This window comes from Panulirus ornatus, chromosome 30 (assembly GCF_036320965.1).
Source record: "Panulirus ornatus isolate Po-2019 chromosome 30, ASM3632096v1, whole genome shotgun sequence".
In the NCBI taxonomy this organism is placed as follows: domain Eukaryota; kingdom Metazoa; phylum Arthropoda; class Malacostraca; order Decapoda; family Palinuridae; genus Panulirus; species Panulirus ornatus.
This window is the reverse complement of record NC_092253.1, coordinates 19,039,963-19,057,440: the sequence shown is the minus strand read 5'-3', so window position 1 is coordinate 19,057,440 and position 17,478 is coordinate 19,039,963. Positions and strand designations below refer to the sequence as shown.

Genomic DNA, 17,478 nt, shown 5'->3' with positions numbered 1-17,478 from the left:
GGCGTGGGCTATAGATAGAGTTGTGCGCAGGAGGATGGATGTGCTGGAAATGAGATGTTTGAGGACAATGTGTGGTGTGAGGTGGTTTGATCGAGTGAGTAACGTAAGGGTAAGAGAGATGTGTGGAAATAAAAAGAGCGTGGTTGAGAGAGCAGAAGAGGGTGTTTTGAAGTGGTTTGGTCACATAGATAGAATGAGTGAGGAAAGATTGACCAAGAGGATATATGTGTCGGAGGTGGAGGGAACGAGGAGAAGAGGGAGACCAAATTGGAGGTGGAAAGATGGAGTGAAAAAGATTTTGTGTGATCGGGGCCTGAACATGCAGGAGGGTGAAAGGAGGGCAAGGAATAGAGTGAATTGGAGCGATGTGGTATACCGGGGTTGACGTGCTGTCAGTGGATTGAATCAAGGCATGTGAAGCGTCTGGGGTAAACCATGGAAAGCTGTGTAGGTATGTAATTTGCGTGTGTGGACGTATGTATATACATGTGTATGGGGGGGGGTTGGGCCATTTCTTTCGTCTGTTTCCTTGCGCTACCTCGCAAACGCGGGAGACAGCGACAAAGTATAATAAATAATATAGATTCCTCATTCTCAATATTATCATAAAGAGTGAGCTCAACTGATTTACAAAGCTTTTAGTTTGAAAGCATTCCTCTTCATGAAATGGAATGTAGTAAGCAATCTCTCACACTGAGCACATGTGAACTGGCTGGTTACACCTATCAAAATTCATTGTGGCATAATATTTATGCTCAGTCATCCAAGTCCAAATCATAACGTCGATGCATCAAATTTTTGGCGGTTAGAAATAAGTATTTACCAGTGAATCCAACTATAGTGAACTCAGTCAATATAAAGAAGATCCATTATGTAAGTCTTCTTTGAAACAGTATCATAATTGCTTTATTGTAAAAATCTGTCATAGCTATAGAAAGGCATTGATAATGATGACAAAAATAATGCTGGACAAACAAATCTATTTCACTTCTCGACTACAGCAAGTATGATAAAAATGACACATTCATTTTTCTAAAATGGTATTGTATTTCATACTGAAAAACCTTACTAATTGCATACCATCAAAGAAATTTGTTCTACCATTATTTTTTTTCTAATTATAACCAAATTGTAACAAAGCATAATAAAGTTGAACTTATGAAAAAATTAATCTTTTTAATACAAATGAGTTTTTCTTACCTTTACTGGTGGTAACCTTTGATGGTGAAGGTGTCTGGGGCTTGGAAGTAAATGAAGAGTCTCCTTCATTACGGAACATGCCTGAGAAGTCTGTGACAAGTGGAGCAGTGGCAGAGGCTTTACCCTGTGGACTGTTGCCTGTTTCATTCTGCTGATTAAACATAATGTAACAGATGTGGTTTATCATTCAAGACCTATAAGATGCAATCTTTACTGTGCCATTTCTATGCTACTGATCTGTCTGTGTCCTTTAGTACCTTACTATACAATGGGGTAACTAAATGATTCAAACTTTCTAAAGTAAATCAGTTCTAACATTTCTCAGGAAAGCAAAATAATTCATATTTTAAGAAAATAAATTCATTTGTAACAAAGTACGTCTAGTTCAAGAATTTTTTCATACTATATCAAATAACTTTTCATATATTCCTTCCTCAAGCCTAACTCTTAATAAAGTTTCTCATTATTTATTCCCCAGGACCAGCATCACAATTCCAATAAACCTTTCCTTTGCTATGCATTATGTATGGTTTCACCAATGAACATTTCACTTTTTGACATCGGTTTCAGAAAACGCAGTGTGGGCTTCATTCATAGATGGTAAGCATCAGAAGAGTTGGAGATGATTCAAGGACCTCTATCTCCGGGTGAACCAGAAAATAACAGTATGGACTTAGATAAGGGAATATCCCACAACCAGTCAGTCAAAACAAGGTCAGCAATAAGAAAACTAGAGATAAAAGCGAAAAAAAAGACTAGACATGAAAACAAAAGACCAAAAGTGTAGATAATGTGGAAACTTGTAAAGGAACACAATTATAGGACAGAGTAAGTAGGGATAGAGTTAAGTAAATTGAAGAAGCAGTTCAAAGACCATTAAGGGAGCCATGAAAACAGAAGCACAATTTAGGGGATGGAGTCTGGGTGATAACAAATCAGAAAGAAGACAAAGCCAATAATAAGGCATAGTCAGATGTAATACAGGATGTGCAATCAAAGGAAAAATTTTATAACAATATTGGAAATTGCAAAAGCATTACCAAGAGACTTTCAAATAGAGAAAAGCACATAAGTGCACAAGGAATCTACCGGAATAATATCAAAAGCTGATCAGGAAGAAAAAAGGACAAAAACACACGCACAGACTGATGAAAGTAGAGGACAGAGAGGATTAGGTGCAAATCTAGTAGCACATCAACAGAGTGTTAATCATGAGGGAGAGGAACATGGACCTGAGTATGCACAAACAGAGGTACACAGAAAATTGAGCAAAAAGGTTGAAAAAGTAATACACTCTGTCAGTGAGGAAGTACTCATGGATGAATATAGGCTAGTTGATGGCAGGTCTAGAAAAGTACAGAGAATACAGGACAGTGCTTGCCAGTCAAAAGAGAGATAATAAAGAAAGTTGGAAACAGAGGTGGACACTATCACACAGTGATATCTAGCTTAAAAATGGGCAGCACCGAAAGCAGAAAGATTAGTAAAGCAAGAGGTTGAGACATAAATCTGATTATTTTTGGACTGAAAGATGATCATACATCAGATAAGGGAGAAAGGGAAAAGGCAGAGGTAGTGCATGTTAAAAGAGTGCTGAAGGCTATGGGACTGCCAGAAGTGACTTCTGTGATAAAGGAAAGGAGAAGAATAAGAGGTTATAACCAAGATGTAAGGGAGCAACCAGTTATGGTTTACATTTAATTTGGAGTCATATTGCCAGGAAGTACTTGGAAAAGCTAAGAATCTTCAGGGCATGGTGGAATTCAATGGGATATTCATGTGGGATGGATCTAAGGAAGAGAGGGAGAAAAGAGTACTGTCAAAAGGCAAAAACTGGAGATGCTACATATGGCAAGAGGATGGAGCAGCCTTGCAAGAAATGCATACAGGGTGGGAGTATTAGACTGAAAAGAAGGAGAAAAGAAAAGAGTACAGTCTGAAGAAAAAACTGGGCATGCCACACATAGCAAGAGGATGGAGCAGCCCTGCAAGAACTGCAGATAGGGCAGGAGTGTTACGAGATGGTAATGTCAGACTGAAAGTAATGTATCAAATGTGGATGGATTAATCGTCAGTGGTAAAGAACTGGAATTCAAGGATCATGTGAGGGAAAGTGCACCTGATTTTACTGGAGTCATGGAAAATGAGCTTACAAAAGAGATAAGCTCTAACTTGTTTTGCCCAGAGGGGTACATGATAGCAAGAAAGAAAAGGAAAGGTAAATAAGGGGAGGGTCAGCCCTCTTCATAAAAAGGGCCTGAAGTTTCGGAGCAGCCCTGCAAGAACTGCAGATAGGGCAGGAGTGTTACGAGATGGTAATGTCAGACTGAAAGTAATGTATCAAATGTGGATGGATTAATCGTCAGTGGTAAAGAACTGGAATTCAAGGATCATGTGAGGGAAAGTGCACCTGATTTTACTGGAGTCATGGAAAATGAGCTTACAAAAGAGATAAGCTCTAACTTGTTTTGCCCAGAGGGGTACATGATAGCAAGAAAGAAAAGGAAAGGTAAATAAGGGGAGGGTCAGCCCTCTTCATAAAAAGGGCCTGAAGTTTCAAGAAATAGTAGAGGGTGGCCAATTCATAAAATACATAATGGGAATAGTAAATGTAGGGAAGAAGAACACAGTGGTGTTACTTGAATATAATCCTCCAAAGAATTGCAATGAACCAGAACAAATATGCTAAGATAACAAGAAAGGAAAAAACAGGATGGTACACAAATCAGTAAAACATTCACAACTTAGAGATAGTAAAGTACTGATAATGGGTGATTTCAATTATAAAGATAAGGAATGGGGGATATATGGATTCTCATGGCGATAGAGAGTCATGCAGATACAAGTTTTTGAGTAAAGATTGGGAAATTTCCTGCACCAGCACATCATGGATCACACTAGGATGAGAAGGAATGATGCATCATCATTACTAAACCTTATCTTCACTCATACAAGCATGGTTATTGAGAACAATATAGACAATAAACCAGTTGGGAGAAGAGATAAATTAATGCTTAAGTTTGAATAATGGTAAAGAAGGACATTAAAAGAGCAGAGGTGAGACAGAAAATAAAAAGGAGTTTTAATCATGAAAACAACACAAACCTGAATATTTTCAATGATAACATAATGGGAAATGGAACTCAGTAGCCAGGAACCAGGGTGAAGTATTGAGAGGTTCAACGAAATCTAGAGTAAGGGAGTAAAGGTAAGGGTACTTCAAGCCTCTAATACAGAGAGAATGGTAAGAAAGAGCATGGAATGGTTTAATAAAAGATGTTACAAAGCAAAGGAGCTTCAAGACATACAAAGGTGAAGCTACAGATGGCACCCTACCCAGCTAGTATTGGCAGGGTAAAAGAGAGCATGGAATGAGTATAGCAGAATAAGATAAGAGAAACAAAGAAACTTTGAAATGAATATTGTGGACAAGGCAGCTAAAAATCTAAAACTATCCCATATATTTACAGATGACGGTTGTCACTTAAGGAGCAGCTAATCAGGCGAAGAGATTCAGAGGGAAATATTGTCAAGGATAATATAAAGACACGTGAGGAACTGGATAGCAAGTTCAAAAGTGTTTTCACAGTGGAGGACACTGTAGCCCCAATAACAGTGAAATAGAATGGGGAAGAGGTTTTGGAAATCATTAAGCTTTCTAGAGAAGATATTAACAGAACATCAGAAGGACTTGACCCATAAAAGGCTCATGGGCCTGATAAAATTTCATCATATGTGCTAAACAGTGGGCAGATATGCTTGATATATTTGGGGAGAGGGGCGAGTATGCAGTCTGTTGGGATGAGAGGGCCCGGGAAGTGAGTCAACTGTTGTTTGCCGATGATACAGCACTGGTGGATGGTTCCAATGAGAAACTGCAGAAGTTGGTAACTGAGTTTGAAAAAGTGTATGAAAGGAGAAAGTTGAGAGTAAATGTGAATAAGAGCAAGGTTATTAGGTTCAGTAGGGTTGAGGGACAAGTTAGGGTGTAAGTTTGAATGGAGAAAAATTGGAGGAAGTGAAGTGTTCTAGATATCTGGGAGTGGACTTGGCAGTGAATGGAACCACGAAAGTGGAAGTGAGTCATAGGATGGGGAGGGGGCGAAGGTTCTGAAAGCGATGAACAATGTGTGGAGAGAGAGAACATTCATTATCTCAGAGCGCAAAAATGGGTATGTATGAAGGAACAGTGGTTCTAACAATATCATATGGTTGCAAGACATGGGCTATAGATAGGATTGTACAGAGGAGGGTGGATGTGTTGGAAATGAAATGCTTGAGGACAATATGTGGTTTGAGGCAGTTTGATCAAGTGAGTAATGAAAGGGTAAGAGAGATATGTGGTAATGAAAAGAGTGTGGTTTGAGAGAGCAGAAGAGGGTGTTGAAATGGTTTGGACATATGGAACGAATGAGTGACACATATATCCTCTTTGTCAGCCTTTCCTCACTCATTCTCTCAATATGTCCAAACCATTTCAACACACCCTCTTCTGCTCTCTCCACCACACTCTTTTTATTACCACACATCTCTCTCATCCTTTCATAATTTACTCGATCAAACCACCTCACACTACATATTGTTCTCAAACATTTCATTCCCAACACATTCACCCTCCTCCATAGAACCCTATCTATAGCCTATGCCTTGCAACCATATAATATTGGAACTACTATTCCTTCAAACATACCCATTTTTGCTCTCTGAGATAACATTCTCTCTTTTCACACATTCTTCATCACTCCTAAAATCTTCGCCCCTACCCCACACTGTGACTCACTTCTGCTTCCATGGTTCCATTCACTGCTAAGTCCACTCCCAGATATCTAAAACATTTCAATTTTTCTCAATTCAAACTTACATCCAAACTTGTCCCTCAACCCTGCTGAACTTAATAACCTTGTTCTTATTCACACTCTCAACTTTCTCCTTTCACACACTTTTCCAAACTCAGTCACCAACTTCTGCAGTTTCTCTATCTATAGCCTATGCCTTGCAAGCATATAAGAGTGGAACTACTATTCCTTCAAACATACCCATTTTTGCCCTCTGAGATAACATTCTCTCTTTTCACACATTCTTCATCGCTCCTAAAATCTTCGCCCCTACCCCACACTGTGAGTCACTTCTGCTTCCATGGTTCCATTCACTGCTAAGTCCACTCCCAGATATCTAAAACATTTCAATTTTTCTCCATTCAAAACTTACATCCAAACTTGTCCCTCAACCCTGCTGAACTTAATAACCTTGTTCTTATTCACACTCTCAACTTTCTCCTTTCACACACTTTTCCAAACTCAGTCACCAACTTCTGCAGTTTCTCTATCTATAGCCTATGCCTTGCAAGCATATAAGAGTGGAACTACTATTCCTTCAAACATACCCATTTTTGCCCTCTGAGATAACGTTCTCTTTTCACACATTCTTCATCGCTCCTAAAACCTTCACCCCTACCCCACCCTGTGAGTCACTTCTGCTTCCATGGTTCCATTCACTGCTGAGTCCACTCCCAAATATCTAAAACACTTCACTTCCTCCAATTTTTCTCCATCTAAAGTTACATCCCATTCATCTTGTCCCTTAACCCTTCTGAACCTAATAACCTTGATCTTAATGACATTCACTCTCAACTCTCTCCTTTCACACACTTTTCCAAACTCAGTCACCAACTTCTGCAGGTTCTCACTTGAATTAGCCACCAGTGCTGCATCATTGGCGAACAACAATTGACTCTTTTCCCAGGCCCTCTCACCCCCAACAGACTGCATACTCACCCTCCCTCAAAAACTCTTGCATTTACCTTCCTAACCACCCCATCCATAAACATTTAAACAAGTGTCCCCACTACTAGCTAGACCATGCAATACTTGGCAAGCTGCTACGTTATATGATTATTGTGAGGCCATCAGCAACTTAACAGAGGGTTGTTTTAATAACTGCTTCTTTCCCTACATGTTGAAACTTTAAAACTCTATCTTTTCATGTTTTTCCCAATTACTATGACCTGGCTCATTCTAAAAGATGGGTTTTTTTACTACCTCCAAAATTAATAAATACTTTCCCTTGTCTTTTCTATTTCCCTTTCATGACTGTTTGTGACAACCCTTGAACATAAAGAAAAGAAAAAACCCAATAAGTGCAAAGTCACCCTCGAATTGAAGACATTTGCCTCTGCAGATGGGAGGAAGGATATGGCCTATGCTTGAGGGTGTGCCTGTGTACTAATCAAAGGGGGAAGGAATGGGAGGTGTGTCGTCAATGAATAACGTATAATTCAGACCTCAAGCACAAGCTGTAAATTACATCCTAACTTGCCATCAACATCATTATTAGCATACATACTTAGTTCTACTTATTTCTAATTTCTTGTAATACTTAATCACTGTTTCCTGTGTCAACGAGGTAGCACCAGGAAGCAGACGAAGAATGGCCCATCCACTCATATACACATAAATATACATAAACGCCTAAACATGCACATGTACATACATATACATATCAACTTATACATACATATACATACACATACAGAGACATATACATATACACATGTACATATTCATACTTGCTTGCCTTCATTTATATCTGTTGCTACCCCATCCCATAGGGAATAACATCGCTACCCCCTGCTTCAGCAAGGTAAGGCAGAAAAGCAGACAAAAAAGGCCTCATTCGTTCACACTCAGTCTCTAGCTGTCATGTGTAATGCATAGAAACCACAGCTCTCTATCCACAACCAGGCCCAACAGACCTTTCCATGGTTTACCCCAGATGCTTCACATGCCCTGGTTCAGTCCAATGACAGCACATCGACCCCTGTATACCACATTGTTCCAATTCACTCTATTCCTTGCATGCCTCTCACCCTCCTGTATGTTCAAGCCCCAATTGCTCAAAATCTTTTTCACTTCCACCTCCAATTAGGTCTCCTGCATCTCTTTGTTTCCTTCACCTCTGACACATATATCCTCTTTGTCAACCTTTCCTCACTCATTCTCTCCATATGTCCAAATCATTTCAACACACCCTCTTCTGCTCTCTCAACTACTCTCTTTTTATTACCACACATCTCTCTTACCCTTTCATTACTTACTTGAATTAAACCACCTCACACCACATATTGTCCTCAAACATTTCATTTCTAACACATCCGCCCTCCTCCATACAACCCTATGTATAGCCCATGCCTTACAACCATATAATATTGTTGGTACTACCATTCCTTTGAATATACCCATTTTTGCTCTCCAGGATAACGTTTTCTCCTTCCACACATTCTTCATCACTCCCAGAACCTTGCCCCCTCCTCCACCCTATGACTCACTTCCACTTCCATCGTTCCATTCACTGCTAAGTCCACTCCCAGATATCTAAAACACTTCACTTCTTCCAATTAAAACTAGAAAAATAATATTAGTGGATGAAACAGTACAATAATAACAGCAAGTTTAATCAAAGTTATTAATAATGGTATGCAGTCTGTTTTGGATGAGAGCTTGGGAAATGAGTCAGTTGTTGTTTGCTGATGATACAGCGCTGGTGGCTGATTCGGGCAAGAAACTGCAGGAGCTGGTGACTGAGTTTGGTAGTGTGTGAAAGAAGAAGACTGAGAGTAAATGTGAATAAGAGCAAGGTTATTAGGTACAGTGGGGTTGAAGGACAAGTCAATTGGGAGGTAAGTTTGAATGGAGAAAAACTGGGGGAAATGAAGTGCTTTAGATATCTGGGAGTGGATTTGGCAGCAGATGGAACCATGGAAGCGGAAGTAAGTCACTGGGTGGTGGAGGGGGCGAAAGCTCTGGGAGCATTGAAAAATGTGTGAAAGGTGAGAACATTATCTCGGAAAGCAAAAATGGGTATGTTTGAAGGAATAGTGGTTCCAACAATGTTATATGGTTGTGAGGAGTGGGCTATAGATAGAATTGTGCGGAGGAGGGTGGATGTGTTGGAAATGAGATGTTTGAGGACATTATGTGGTGTGAGGTCGTTTGATTAAGTAATGAAAGGGTAAGAGAGATGTGTGGTAATAAAATGAGTGTGGTTGAGAGAGCAGAAGAGGGTGTTTTAAAATGATTCGGTCACATGGAGAGAATGAGTGAGGAAAGATTGACAAAGAGGATATATGTGTCAGAGGTGGAGGGAATGAGAAGTGGGAAACCAAATTGGAGGTAGAAAGATGGAGTGAAAAAGATTTTGAGTGATCGGGGCCTGAACATGCAGGAGGGTGAAAGGCGTGCAAGGAATAGAGTGAATTGGAGCGATGTGTTATACCGGGGTCGACGTGCTGTCAATGGACTGAACCAAGGCATGTGAAGCGTCTGGGGTAAACTATGGAAAGTTTTGTGGGGCCTGGATGTGGAAAAGGGAGTAATGGTTTCGGTGCATTATACAAGACAGCTAGAGACTGAGTGTAAACAAATGTGGCCTTTGTTGTCTTTTCCTAACACTACCTCTTGCGCATGCAGGGGAGGGGGTTGTCTTTTCATGTGTGGTGGGGTGGCGACAAGAATGAATAAAGGCAGCAAGTATGAATTATGCACATGTGTATATATGTATATGTCTGTGTATGTTTATATATGTATAAACTGAAATGTATAGGTATGTATATGTGCGTGTGTAGACATGTATGTATATACATGTGTATGTGGGTGGGTTGGGCCATTCTTTCATCTGTTTCCTCGCGCTACTTCACTAACACGGGAGACAGCAACAAAGCATAATAAATAAATAAACAAATAAATAACATTTGAAAGAATGCTAGGAAATAATCCATGACAGCATACCTGAGGCAAGAAGTGGGGGAGTATTCAGATGGAAAACAAAGGGAACAAGTGATGACCATGCATCATGAAGGGATCTAATGACAGGATGTGGAAGAGTAAATAAACGAGATGCACCTAAGGGTGCAGTTTGGTGTGCAAAATGAGTAATCATGAAGTGCTTCAGTAGGGCATCATACAAGAGTACTTTTAGCTCATTCCTTGATTTAGAGCCCAAGCAGTATCTGGATAGGATATGATAACATCCTACCTTCAGCTCACTTCCAAAAAAGACAAAAAATAAGTAAAGCATATACAACTTTTAAATGAGCCACTTACTAAGTAAGTTTCAGAGAATCGACTGTCATCAACTGAAAGACGGGAGTCATCATCTTCATCTACAATGTTTATTGTGGGTCCAACCTCATCATCAGATGAACTTAGCACTTCTCCAAACAGTTGTTCTAAAAAGAGAAAAATGCAATATTTTCATAATTAGTGCATGATGTTCCTATATACTATATCAATACCTGATAAAACTATTAACTCTGTCTCTCTTGGACCTATATATATATATATATATATATATATATATATATATATATATATATATATATATATATGTATCATTATTGGGGCTCACCTTTCTTGAACCACTTATTTTTGAAGAATAAAACACACTTTGATATTCCTCATCAGCAGCTCCATATAGTGAAAATACATTCATATTCATTCTTTCAACACTAAGGAAAATAAGAGGTGTGCATAAAATATTCATTGATTTTGAAAAGACTCATCAACAAAGTGGACTGGAGAAGAGTGTAAACCAAATCAGAAATATGTGTTGCAGTGAAAACGAGCTCCAACAGGCAAGGAAGGGTTTCTTACAAAGCAGATAATGGGTTAGAAGTAATAGCAAACTAAGTGAATGGTTAAAGGTAAAGCTGGAATTAGATGAGGAAGCATTACATTGCACTTTCTGATCTCTGTACACTTACACGGCAGAGATATTATGGTTGACTTTAGTATCAAAAATGGTGCACAAGGAAGAATGTTGTCAATATCTATGGGGCTCTGAAGTGTAGCAGTTAGTGTCACTGACCATGATGCATTCACAGGCTGCCTAGGGTACAGTACATATGTTAAAATCCTATTTGCAGCAGTCACGCCAGAGTCAACCCAGTTGTTCATCCTACCCCTAAAGGTTGGTCGACAAAATAGGTACCTGGCTTAGGCTACGGTATATATATGTACAAGCAATAATGAGATGGCCTTGATTAAGGCATTCAGTTGCCTGTGACATCTCAGCTAATATGAAAGAAATCATGAAAGAGTCTGGATAAGTAGAAAAAAGGAAATCCGACAAGAACAAAAAGCCTGATGCACATGTTCTTGAGCATACCAGATAAGTATATGTAGTAAGTAAGATGATTTGTGAGAAAAGCTATTAGTGCTGAAACTCAGTTAGGGAAAGTCTGTTAAAGAGATTTAATCCAACCTAATATCTTAATGAAATGTGAACTCTACCAAAAATACAAGGTAGAGAGTAAGCAGCTGGTATGAAAATTCTAAGACACTGGTGTGGAATTAAGTGAAAGACAAAGAAATGTGATGAAATCAGAGGAAGAATTAAAATCACAAAAGGAATGAGAAATAGAATGCTATGGTAAAATAGATAAGTGGAGGGCATGGATGAAAAATTTACATTTTGAAGGATGAAAAGCAATTTCTCTACTGTACACAGAACCCTATGAGCATCTGAGAGAGGGAAAGAAAGCACTTGCTCAAGCAGAGAAGGGTTTATAAACTGTCTCAGTCCCCTAAATCAAGTGAATCCAGTCTCAAAGAATATACAGAAATCCATCCAACCTGAGATATTAAGGCACAGAGGTGAGGTAGCATCAAGCAACCATCCATATCAATGCATTTACTGGTGTCTGTGTCTTGTGTCTGTTACTGTCAGGCATCAAGGAATTGTTTTCCAATAAGAGAATGAAGAGAAAGGTGGATGAAAAAATGAAAGCTCAGTAAAGAAATGGTTTTCAGCCTTCTGTACTTACTTTTCTCACACAAAAACTTACAACAGAGCCCACTGAGCATCTAAAAATAAAATCAAATAAAAGGAGAGGGACTTGAAAAAAATCTAAGAAAGCCTAAAGAAATTCCCTACCCAACATGACAAATAAACCCCATTTTGGACTATCCTATTCTAAGAAGAGAGTTACAGATAAAAGGTAAATCAGAGTTTAAATGAAGTATTATTGAAAAAACGGTATCTGATGTATTTTAAATGCCAAAAACCCCTCTTACTGATCTCATCCAATTAGAGATTCCTTAACCCTTTGGCCAGTGAGTTCATTTCCACTTGCATTTCCAAGAAGTGTAAAGTCTCTGGTAATATATTCATTTGTCATGATGATCTCATTTTCTTCAAAGTTTCATGAAGAATAAGTGTGAATGAATGTGGCCTTTTTTGTCTGTTTTCCTGGAGCTACCTCACTGCAGCAGGGGGTAGTGATGCTGTTTCCTGTGGGGCGGGGTAGCGCTAGGAACAGATGAAGGCAAGCAAGTATGAATATGTACTAGTGCATATATGTCTGTATATGTGTATGTATATGTTGATATGTATATGTATGTATACGTGCATGTATGGGCATTCATATATACATATATATCATTCATATACATATATGCTGTTTATTGTGTGGCAGGGTGGTGACGGGAATGAATACAGGTAGCAAGAGTGAATTATGTCCATGTGTATATATGTATATGTCTGTGTATGTATATATGTATGTATATATGTATGCATGTATATGTAAGGCATGTGTACGTGTAGGAAGAGAGGAAAGTGATTGGTTCTCAGTGAATGTAGGTTTGCGGCAGGGGTGTGTGATGTCTCCATGGTTGTTTAATTTGTTTATGGATGGGGTTGTTAGGGAGGTGAATGCAAGAGTTTTGGAAAGAGGGGCAAGTATGAAGTCTGTTGGGGATGAGAGAGCTTGGGAAGTGAGTCAGTTGTTGTTTGCTGATGATACAGCGCTGGTGGCTGATTCATGTGAGAAACTGCAGAAGCTGGTGACTGAGTTTGGTAAAGTGTGTGAAAGAAGAAAGTTAAGAGTAAATGTGAATAAGAGCAAGGTTATTAGGTACAGTAGGGTTGAGGGTCAAGTCAATTGGGAGGTGAGTTTGAATGGAGAAAAACTGGAGGAAGTGAAGTGTTTTAGATATCTGGGAGTGGATCTGGCAGCGGATGGAAACATGGAAGCGGAAGTGGATCATAGGGTGGGGGAGGGGGCGAAAATTCTGGGAGCCTTGAAGAATGTGTGGAAGTCGAGAACATTATCTCGGAAAGCAAAAATGGGTATGTTTGAAGGAATAGTGGTTCCAACAATGTTGTATGGTTGCAAGGCGTGGACTATGGATAGAGTTGTGCGCAGGAGGATGGATGTGCTGGAAATGAGATGTTTGAGGACAATGTGTGGTGTGAGGTGGTTTGATCGAGTAAGTAACGTAAGGGTAAGAGAGATGTGTGGAAATAAAAAGAGCGTGGTTGAGAGAGCAGAAGAGGGTGTTTTGAAATGGTTTGGTCACATGGAGAGAATGAGTGAGGAAAGATTGACCAAGAGGATATATGTGTCGGAGGTGGAGGGAACGAGGAGAAGAGGGAGACCAAACTGGAGGTGGAAAGATGGAGTGAAAAAGATTTTGTGTGATCGGGGCCTGAACATGCAGGAGGGTGAAAGGAGGGCAAGGAATAGAGTGAATTGGAGCGATGTGGTATACCGGGGTTGACGTGCTGTCAGTGGATTGAATCAAGGCATGTGAAGCGTCTGGGATAAACCATGGTAAGCTGTGTAGGTATGTATATTTGCGTGTGTGGACGTATGTATATACGTGTATGGGGGTGGGTTGGGCCATTTCTTTCGTCTGTTTCCTTGCGCTACCTCGCAAACGCGGGAGACAGCGGCAAAAAAAAAAAAAAAAATATATATATATATATATATATATATATATATATATATATATATATATATATGTATACGTTAAAATGTATAGGTATGTATATGTGTGTGTGTGTGTGGACGTGTATGTATATACATGTGTGTGTGGGTGGGTTGGGCCATTCTTTTGTGTTTCCTTGCGCTACCTTGCTAACGCAGGAGAAACGATAAAGTATAATAAAAAAATGAATAATTAATTATTTATGTTATTATACTTAACCGCCATCTCCTACGATAGCAAGGTAGCGCAAGGAAAAGACGATGGAATGGCCCAACCAACCCACCTACACATGTATATACATAAACATCCACACACGCACATATATGAACCTATACATTTCAACACTGACATATACATATATACAAATGTACATATCCATACTTGCTACCTTCATCCATTCCCGTCACCACCCCACCACACCCAAAATAGCATCCCCACTTCCAGCGAGGCAGTGCCAGGAACATACAAAAATGGCCACATTTGTTCCCAGCCTCTAGCTGTCATGTGTAATGCACCGAAACCACAGGTCCCTCTCCACGTCCAGGCCCCACAGACCTTTCCATAGTTTATCCCATATGCTTCACATGCCCTGGTTCAATGCATTGATACAAGGTCCTATCTATCTACCTATCTATATCACTGATGCTGTTCCCTCTGAGAACTCCCATCAAGGGGGTGGCCATGGCAAAAGAATCTCCACTTATCCCTGTCCTTAATGCCTCTCTCGCATATACCTTTCCATGCCTTCTTCCCCCATTTCTCTCCTTCCAGTACTCTTCTACTCTATGATTATCATACATTCTTCTTGTAAACTCCCCATCTTGAGTTGTCTCCACATGCCCACACCACCTCAAAGTATTATGTTTCACCCATTCTACCACTACACAATTCATTCCCTTTGCTTTCCCTGCCTTATTAAATCTCTCATGCACCCCCTCAATCTTACTTCATTCTATCTAGTCATACCACATGCTCCTCTCAAATAACTCATTTCCACAGCCTGGATTTCTGACCTCTGTGACTCATCCCATGTTCTAACCACAATTTTTCCAAAAAATATCTTATAAGACCTCTCATGCAAATGACAGACTGCAGAGGAGAGAAATGAAAACTTTAATCTTATGAAATTCATGCATGCTTTCAAAATGGAAAGTGAACCTTTTTAGTATTACCCAGGAGGCATTATACATAAATCCATGTGTCTTCAAAATCTTGAAAATACAATCAGATACATTTCTCACTCACCATCAAGGTTGGATGATGACAAGTTAGTATCTGCATTATTCTTTTTCTCATCTTCTTCACGGATCACTTCCCAGCGAATACTGGTTGCCTCATTGTCGGTCCTCAACAGCCGCTTTACTTCCTTCTCTATTTCTGGCAGGTCTAAGTTCTAAAAGATTTGAACATGATACTTAAGATGAACTAACAACCTAAAGACTGTAAGCATTCCCCAATAATCCAATACAGTGGCTCACAAAGATCTTACTCATCAAAAGAAAGGTCAGCTATCACAAGCAAATGCAGTATATCTCTCTCTCTGTACACACCAAAATTATTATAGTGCCAAGACACGTCAAGATGAATTAGATAAGAGAGCAGTTACTGATTATGTGGATATCATATTAATGGATCTCTTTACCAAGTCCTGAACTAGAGTCTGTTTAAAAAGGACCCAATCGGCTGTTGCTGTTTGCTTTCCTTAAATGATGGGTGAGACAAAACAAAGGAGGAAGCCACATCTTGAGTGAGTCAAGCACCAGGGAAAGATAAAGACAGGGTTAGGTAAGATACATAATGAGGCAAGACACTGGGTGAAGCAAGAAAAGTAAAAATAGGAGGGAAGGACTTCCAGCCTCCCACCCAATTACCTTTTAGTCACCTTCTATGGCATGAAGGGAATACATGGGAAGTATTCTTTTTCCCCTATCCCCAAGGATAATACATATATATATATATATATATATATATATATATATATATATATATATATATATATATATATATATATTTTTTTTTTTTTTTCATACGATTCGCCATTTCCCGCATTTGCGAGGTAGCGTTAAGAACAGAGGACTGGGCCTTAGAGGGAAAATCCTCACCTGCCCCCTTCTCTGTTCCTTCTTTTGGAAAATTAAAAAAAAACGAGAGGGGAGGATTTCCAGCCACCCGCTCCCTCCCCTTTTAGTCGCCTTCTACGACACGCAGGGAATACATGGGAAGTATTCTTTCTCCCCTATACCCAGGGATATATATATATATATATATATATATATATATATATATATATATATATATATATATATATCTATCTATTCTATCATACTTTGTCGCTGTCTCCCGCGTCAGCGAGGTAGCGCAAGGAAACAGACGAAAGAATGGCCCAACCCACCCACATACACATGTATATACATACACGTCCACACAAGCACATATACATACCTATACATTTCAACATATACATATATATACATACCCAGACATATACATGAACATAATTCATACTTGCTGCCTTTATTCATTGCCATCGCCACCCCGCCACACATGAAATGACAACCCCCTCTCCCAGCATGCGTGCGAGGTAGCGCTAGGAAGACAACAAAGGCCACATTCGTTCGCACTCAGTCTCTAGCTGTCATGTATATTGCACCGAAACCACAGCTCCCTTTCCACATCCAGGCAACACAATACTTTCCATGGTTTACCCCAGACGCTTCACATGCCCTGGTTCAATCCATAGACCACATCGTTCTAATTCACTCTATCCTTTGCATGCCTTTCACCCTCCTGCACGTTCAGGCCCCAATCACTCAAAATCTTTTCCACTCTATCTTTCCACCTCCAATTTGGTCTCCCACTTCTCCTCGTTCCCTCCACCTCTGACACACATATCCTCTCTGTCAATCTTTCCTCACTCATTCTCTCCATGTGACCAAACCATTTCAAAACACCCTCTTCTGCTCTCTCAACCACACTCTTTTTATTACCACACATCTCTCTTACCCTTTCATTACTTACTCGATCAAACCACTCCACACCACATATTGTCCTCAAACATCTCGTTTCCAACACATCCACCTTCCTCTGCACAACTCTATCTATAGCCCATGCCTCGCAACCATATAACACTGTTGGAACCACTATTCCTTCAAACATCCCCATTTTTGCTTTCCAAGATAATGTTCTCGCCTTCCTCACATTTTTCAACGCTCCCAGAACTTTTGCCCCCTCCCCTACCCTGTGACTCACTTCCACTTCCATGGTTCCATCCACTGGCAAATCCACTCCCAGATATCTAAAACACTTCACTTCCTAGTTTTTCTCCATTCAAACTTACCTCCCAATTGATTTGTCCCTCAACCATACTGTACCTAAAAACCTTACTCTCATTCACATTTACTCTCAGCTTTCTTCTTTCACACACTTTACCAAACTCAGTCACCAGTTTCACTCCAGCCAAAACATTATATATATATATATATATAATTTTTTGCTCCGTCGCCGCCTCTCGCGC

The 17,478-nt window shown here is 39.7% G+C and overlaps 1 protein-coding gene across 4 annotated transcripts in view; it reads right to left on the bottom strand.

The window, feature by feature from the left end:
- Window positions 1-17,478, bottom strand: part of Taf7 (TATA-box binding protein associated factor 7) — a 94,304-nt gene that overhangs the window by 38,543 nt on the left and 38,283 nt on the right. For 3 of the 4 annotated variants that reach the window (XM_071679854.1, XM_071679855.1, XM_071679853.1), the window contains exons 6-8: window positions 15,210-15,357; window positions 10,299-10,423; window positions 1,201-1,351 (exon numbers count right to left, since the gene is read on the bottom strand). In XM_071679854.1, coding sequence (XP_071535955.1) covers window positions 1,201-1,351; window positions 10,299-10,423; window positions 15,210-15,357 — 424 coding nt within the window. The remainder of the gene's footprint in view (window positions 1-1,200; window positions 1,352-10,298; window positions 10,424-15,209; window positions 15,358-17,478) is intronic. The other variant, XM_071679856.1, reaches the window with a different exon arrangement.